Consider the following 7,712-nt stretch of genomic DNA (forward strand, 5'->3'; position numbering starts at 1 on the left):
ATCTAAAACTATTAAATATTCTTATTTTTAATTTTTATTTGATTTGAATCTAATTAATTAGTCCAATTTTTAAGGTTCATTTATGTATAAATTTTTATTATGCTATCGCGGCTTCGTTAAGTTGAGCAGAATACTGAATTCGTGAAGTGCCTATTAACAAACCAAAAATTCAATTAGAGAAGCGCTGCTCTCACGCTTCGCAGTCTTGTAAGTAAACTTTTTTAATTGGGCGCGATTATTGCGTTATTATTTTGATTTCCCTCACGGCACTCTCGACGCACCAAGCACGAACCCCTTTTTCTCATCCGATGCTGCGTCCCATCGCGCTTGCGGCGTCTTTTCGTGCTTCTACGCGGATTTATGCGAGATGGAAAAACCCCTTCTGCGCGCTTCTTTTTCAGTCTAATTAAGAATACACGCCTCGACCCGTTCGGCTGTCTCGGACGCGTTGATCCGCAACTTAAAAGTCTCGCACTTAATGCTTTTATACTTTTCCGCAAAAAGAACGCTTCCACGATGTGGATCCAGAAGACTGCTTTGCCACAAAGCCGTCCGTTTTGCTTCGTGCACATTACGCGAAGAAACTCTTAACATTCGAAAGAGAGACGTATAAGCGAGGCCAAGCTTTTTGCAATTTTTAAAAATCAGGTCAAGAACTGCCTCAAAAGCCGCGCATAATCATAATAATGGGCAAAAGTCACAAAAACGAAATTCATTAATAATAATGAAATATTTATATGCATATTTTTAAAAATTGTCAATAATTAATACAACATGAAAACACCATTAAATTTATCTATTGGTTAAAGCGAACTGTTCCACTAAACGGCAACGAAAAAAAGTTAAAAAAGCGTTATAAGTAGGTTTTTCTTCTCTTAAGAAATATGAACAGCGAATAATGCGAATAAAAGACATAAAAGAAGAATGAGCAAAAGCGCGCAAGAGAGTTTGCCATGATTTCCGAAATCTACGAGCGTTTCTTTGCGCGCGCCGCCTGCAGAAAAATAAGCGATGAATGAAAGAACGCTCGGCTATACCAAATCGAAGTTTTCCATTAGGGAAATCTCTTCGACATGAAAAGATATAATAATAGTTATGCAGCCTTTCAATGCGAGCGTGCGAACGAAGCACAGCTTAGGTATTCGGCAGTCGGAAAATACATTTTCACGGTTAGAAATGGTTATGCAAGTCGGGCATAATTCATACGTATAAAATCGCACGGACGAATTGCCAATGCAAATGTAAATTTGTTCGCAGCTGATTTGCTATCTCAAAACGCGTTAAAAACCAACTTGGTTTTGGATTGTTCTGGTAGAAATCAAAGTGGTTAATATCTTAATTCAAATTTTAGATACACTCTTATTTAATTCTCAATATACAAATTTAATAATATTTGATAAATGTATTAAATCTTAATACACGACTGTGTCATAACATACAATTTGTATGTAGTGAAAAGAATTTTATTTTTAGTATAGATGCATTATCATAATCTTAACGGAACAATTTTCCCACGTGGCAAAATAACTCGCTCAAAAACAAGTGTTTGAATGTTCAGCTTACACATTTACGAAAGCAAAATTGTTTTAAAAGAAAAACTATTGACGTAGGTACTAGAAATTCTTTTCCATAGCAGATTATTATATTTTAAAAACCAATACGTATTTATAAGAAACTTTCAAAGTTTCCTTCTTGATGTTATTTGAAAATAAACGAATAAAGTGTAAAAAGTTTATATTTAAAGAAATGTTATAGCCGGTTTAAAACTATTTAAGGGGTAACTGCACAGTTTGTTATTCTAAGATTAAGTTGGTAAATTTAAATTCACAAATACACAAAATATATAAAATAAATCAAAAAAATATTTAAAAAATAATTCTAATCATAAAACGTTTTTCGTAAAATTAGAAATTTACAATACCGTTTTAGATGTGATCGATTTTAGGAAAAATTATACTGAAGATCACAAAAATTACAGTAATAAGGAGTTAATATCTACACGTAATTTACCTCATTGATTCGTCATTGAGCTCATCGTACGCGTGTCTACTATTTTAAAATTGATCGTATAGTGAGATATTTTTGTAGCAGTAGGTAGACAATGGCAAGTGTAGACGATACAAATCAGACACCTTCCTTAAAAGGAAGTTTATTTCTTCTTCGGATCATGGGAAGCTACACAAATCAAAAGACTATTCTGAGTTATGTAACAATCACATCAATGTTTTTGTGATAGCTTTCATGCTATCCGACTTCGTGTTAAATGTTAACAGTATTGAATCACTGCGTCGGATAATATTTTTGCCGAGTTTTTTTGTGGTAAGTATTAAAACAATTAAAACTAAAATGTATATGAATAATATATGTTCATGTGTTTAAGTCTGCTATTAAAGGATTTTTTATGATTATAAATTCCAACCAACTTATTGACATAGTGCAAGATCTGCGACTGTTTTGGAGACCAAATAAATTTGACAGTAAAACCGAAAACGAAATACAATTGTTTATTCGAAGAATAACATTAATCTGTGGTTCATATTCAGGAAGTGCAGTTGCAGTATGCTCATTGATGAGTATAATGCCATTTTTAAATTTTGAAGAAAGGTCTCTTCTATACAGTGATTTTACGTTTTGCAATGTGCAAAATCTGTTATGTTGGATCCCAATGTACATATGGCAGTTCTGCGCAATGATGTTTCAATTACTACCTGTCGCTCTGGGATTTGACTGTCTGTTTGTTAGTTTAGTGGGATACATAATAGTGGCATGCAAATTACTTAAAATTGCTTTGCAACACTTAAACACTGACAATTTGCAAAAACGGCATTACCTTTTGAAAGAAATTGTTAAGCAACATGATTTCATGATGAAATTTGTAAATGCTTTGAATGATATGTACACTGTTATAATGCTCTTGCAGTTTTGGTGTTCACTATGGTCTATGATATTATTTTTGAATATGATGGTTGCTGATGGGTATATTTAATAACTAACATAAATTTTGTAATTTAATTAGTTGTATGATTATCTTTTTAGATTGCCTCCTAAAGTTGCAGATGTTTCGTATTTTGGAACACTTTATCTTGTTATATTTTCTCAACTTTTCTTGTATTCTACTGGAGGAGCACTTATTGAAGATAGGGTAAATTAAAACTAAACATTTTGATGTAAATTTTGCTCATTTAAAATTTAAGGTACAAAGAGTTTCGACTGATATGTTTTTTGTCAATTGGTATGGAAAAAATTGCACAGAGTTGCGAAAAGATTTAACATTGATGATCTTTCGAGCACAAAGAACAAAAATACTAAATGCTGGTAAAATGTCTGACTTAAATTATACATTGCTAATTGCAGTAAGTAATAAAATATTTTTATGGAAATTTATTTATTTAATTTAATGTTTCATGTTTCAGACCTTAAAAAACTCAATGTCTGTATTTACATTAATTTGGCAATTAGCCAATCAATAGATGGTGATATAAAATAAAAAATAAATCATGATATCGTTAACAAATAGAAATTAGCCAACACTTGGTAATGAACAAAAATCGTATTTGCAGTTGTTTACAGTAATGTCGCTAATATTACCATGGTATATTGAATTATGTAAAAAAGTATTCAGAAGCAAGTATTGCATAGTTATGTATATATTAATAAGTTATAAATAAAAAAGTATAATAAATAATGTTTCTAATAAAACTATATATAACGTTTTTATGTTTGCAGAGTCATGTTTTTCCTGAGATATTCTACTCCAGATTCTAGAACACAAATAATGCATTATTTTAAATATACTTTGATTTTAAATCAATGTGGTTTACAAGTTTGAAGAATTGAATTAGTAGATTGATTGCTAGGTTAGACATGGAGTTGCTCAATTGCATTTAATATGTAAATATCGACTGAAGTGCAGAGAAACAGCAGCGCAAATTTAAAAAAAAACATATTTTGCGGCTGATAAGGAATTAATTTAGTATTTTCTTAAATATTTCAGTTTAACAAAAAACAACTTACTATTGCGTCATATTTCTCACTTTTCCTAGAAATTAACGGAAAAGTTATAACGAAATACGTATACAATGCATTCCGTTTTTCCCGAACGTAAAATTACGGTAATCAGAAACTGTCTCAACGTCATTGGACCGATCACTACGTGTTTGATGTTATTTTAAGATTCACAGAATAATCCACTACGGATGTTGCCGAACAATGTCCTGTTTTATACTTAGTAGACAATGGCAACTGAAAACGATTCAAATCAGACTCCTTCCTTAAAAGGAAGTTTACTTCTTTTTCGGTCTATTGGGAGTTATACCAAGCAAAAGACTATCCTGAGTTATGTAACAATCACATCCATGTTTTTTGTGATAGCTTTCATGCTCTCCGACTTCGTGTTAAATGTTAACAGTATTGAATCTCTGCGTAGAATAACTTTCCTTCCAAGTTTTTTTGTAGTAAGTATTAAAATCTAATCAAATTTATATATAGGTAATCAATACTTAATTTATATATTTTAGTCAGCAATAAAAGGATTTTTTATGATTATAAATTCAAACCAATTGATCGATATCGTCCAGGATCTACAAAAGTTTTGGAGACCAAATAAATTTGATAAAGAAACAGAAAAGAAAATACAATTATTCATTAGGAAAATCTCACTTATATGTGGTACATATTCATTTTGTGGATTTGCTGTTTGTTTACTAATGTCCATTATGCCGTTCCTGGATTTTGAATCCAGATCTTTAGTATTCAATGACTTTACATTTTGCAATCTACAAAATCTGTCGTGTTGGATTCCAATGTACATTTGGCAGTTTACTGCTATGATGTTTCAATTGTTACCTGTAGTAGTCGGATTTGATTGTTTGTTTGTTACTCTAGTGGGTTACATAATGGTAGCATGCAAATTAATTAAAGTGGCGTTATATAAATTGAATACTGACAACTTGCAAAAACGACGCTATATTTTAAAAGAAATCGTTACGCAGCATGATTTTATGATGACATTTTTAAATGCTCTAAATGATATGTATACAATTGTTATGCTGTTGCAATTTTGGTGTTCATTGTGGTCAATGATATTAATGCTAAATATGATGGTGGCCAATGGGTAAATATATACATTATCTTAAATTGAGTACATAACTAATACTTTGTTCAGACTTCCACCGAAAGCTGCAGATGTTTCGTACTTTGGGACACTTTACGCTATTATCTTTTTCAAATATTTTTATACTCTACTGGAGGAGCGATTGTTGAAGATAGGGTAAATTTAGTTTTTTTTCTCTATTTTTTATTCATTTTTTACATTTAAGGTGCAAAAGGTTGCCACCGACATGTATTCTGTTAATTGGTATGGACGAAACCGCACAGATATGCGTAAAGATTTAGCATTGATGATTTTTCGAGCACAAAGAACAAAAATACTAAATGCTGGTAAAATGTCCGATTTAAATTACACACTACTAATTGCGGTAAGTAATATTTACATAGGCACATCATTTATTTTTATGTTCATGTCAATTTTTATTATTTTAGACTTTAAAAAATTCTATATCTGTGGTTACATTAATTTGGCAACTGGCTAATCAGTAAACGATCTAGATTGTTTAATGTAACAAAACAATGTAATAAATCAAGCATCTCTTCACAGTATACGTTTTAACCGTGAAAATAAACTCATTAGAATAATCAAATAAGAAGAATGAAAGTATGTCTTCAGAAAGAAGCCATTGACTAATTGTGTAAATTTAAGTACTTAATAAAATTATATAAAATAAGTACTCACTGTTGATATCAATCAACACCAAAAAAGACAAATTGATCGGCATAGAAAATAAACTTCATTTTTTTTACTGTCAAATTTTTTTTTCTCTAGTTTAATTTTAATTTTAAACTATCATAAATCAATAAATTTCGTCGATAAATTTCCTGAGTTTCGGGAAGCCAATTATTGCTCCAATTGGTAGGTTGGTAGGTCATTGTAATTTCTATAAATGTATATAATTAGCCCTACCTGCTTCCCCTATGCTCATCATAAAATATAGCAGTATACTTACAACTTACAACGGCAAAAAACTTAATGTTTAAGCTTATGATGATTCGTCAAACACCGAACTAAGAAGTAGTTGGTTATGGCTGGTGAAGCCGACACAAACCAAATAAAAGCCTTGAAATGGGCATTGTTCAACATTCGAGTTATTGGCGGATATCGCCAGAAAAATTCAATATTATCTTATATAACCATCACATCTTTGTTTCTGGTGATATCCTTTATGGTTGCAGATTTGATACTTAATGTTAATGGAATAGAATCATTAAGAAGAGTAACTTTTTTACCTAGTTTGTTTGTAGTATGTATAAAACTCACATTAAATATATTATGTTCAAATTATAAATTATTTCTGTTGTAGACATCTGTAAAAGGATTTTTTATGTTAATAAATTCCAAACAACTCATCAAAATAGTTGAAAGTTTGCAACAATTTTGGAAACCAGATATATTTGACAATGAAACACAAGAAATGATTCGAAAATTGCTCCGTAAAGTGACTCTATTATGTGCGTCGTATTCTTTATCAGGACTAGGTGTATGCATTTTGATAGCCACTATGCCGTTACTAAGCATACAAGAAAGATCACTTATTTATAATGATTTTACATTCTGCAATCTACAAAGTTTATTCTGTTGGATTCCAATGTACATTTGGCAGTTTTACGCCTTAATGCTTGAAATGATACCTGCTTGTCTTGGATTTGATTGTTTATTTGTTAGTTTTATCGGTTATATTATGACTGCGTGTTCGTTAATCAAAATAGCTTTACAAAAACTAAACACAGATAATCTGAAAAAACGCCATTACATTTTAAAAGAAATTGTTAAACAGCATGATTTTATGATGACATTTTTAAATTCAGTTAACGATATGTTTACGATTGTAATGCTATTGCAATTTTGGGGTTCTTTATGGTCTATGATATTGATGCTGAATATGATGGTTGCTAATGGGTAAATATACACAAAATTATGGTAAAATATCTTAATTAATACTTTTTTTAAGATTACCACCAAGAGCTGCAGATGTAGCTTATTTTGGAACCCTTTACGCAATCATTTTCTTTCAAATATTTATATATTCCACAGGAGGAGCAATAATTGAAGACAGGGTATAATGTAAATATAAACATAAACAATCTGCGGTTATAAATATTTCCATTTAAGGTACGAAGTGTTTCAACAGATATGTTTATGGTCAACTGGTATGGGCCGAATCGCACAGAATTACGCAAAAATTTATCACTAATGATTTTTCGAGCACAACGAACAAAGATACTAAATGCAGGAAAAATGTCTGATTTGAATTATCCTTTGTTTATTGCAGTTAATATTATTATATTATTATATTATATATGGATAATTATCTAATGTCAATGATTTCAGACTGTAAAGAATTCTCTGTCAGTATTTACATTAATTTTCCAATTGGCTAATCAGGACACTAAATAAGTTGAACGAAATACATTGCTCATTTACCGGACATTCAATATACAACAAGAAATGTGTCCTGTTATATTTAGGGCTGTAAGTATTAAAAATGAAAGATTCAGGATTAATGAATCTAAACCAACATAGCAATGTATAGCATGTGTTAAACTATGATATAATCAATAATATTTTATATAAATATAAATACAATGAAACAAAAGAA

General features: G+C 30.5%; 1 protein-coding gene and 1 long non-coding RNA gene across 2 annotated transcripts; one reads left to right on the plus strand and one right to left on the minus strand.

Moving 5' to 3' along the window:
• Positions 1 to 5,971: 5,971 nt before the first annotated feature.
• LOC135793977 (uncharacterized) lies at positions 5,972 to 6,513 on the minus strand. Its single transcript, XR_010548762.1, has 3 exons — positions 6,374 to 6,513; positions 6,063 to 6,296; positions 5,972 to 5,993 (listed from the first exon to the last, which is right to left on the minus strand). It is a non-coding gene; the product is annotated as an uncharacterized lncRNA (long non-coding RNA).
• On the plus strand, positions 6,078 to 7,712 carry LOC135793976 (uncharacterized). The gene is made up of 5 exons (XM_065305096.1): positions 6,078 to 6,356; positions 6,417 to 7,012; positions 7,065 to 7,175; positions 7,253 to 7,384; positions 7,445 to 7,712. Coding segments are annotated over exons 1-4 (927 nt in total). The 5' UTR covers positions 6,078 to 6,137; the 3' UTR covers positions 7,254 to 7,384; positions 7,445 to 7,712.

Source organism: Atheta coriaria, unplaced genomic scaffold (genome assembly GCF_025399875.1).
Source record: "Atheta coriaria isolate IRGN ID8LTWV9N9 unplaced genomic scaffold, Caltech_Dcor_3.1 hic_scaffold_6_pilon, whole genome shotgun sequence".
NCBI lineage: Eukaryota > Metazoa > Arthropoda > Insecta > Coleoptera > Staphylinidae > Dalotia > Dalotia coriaria.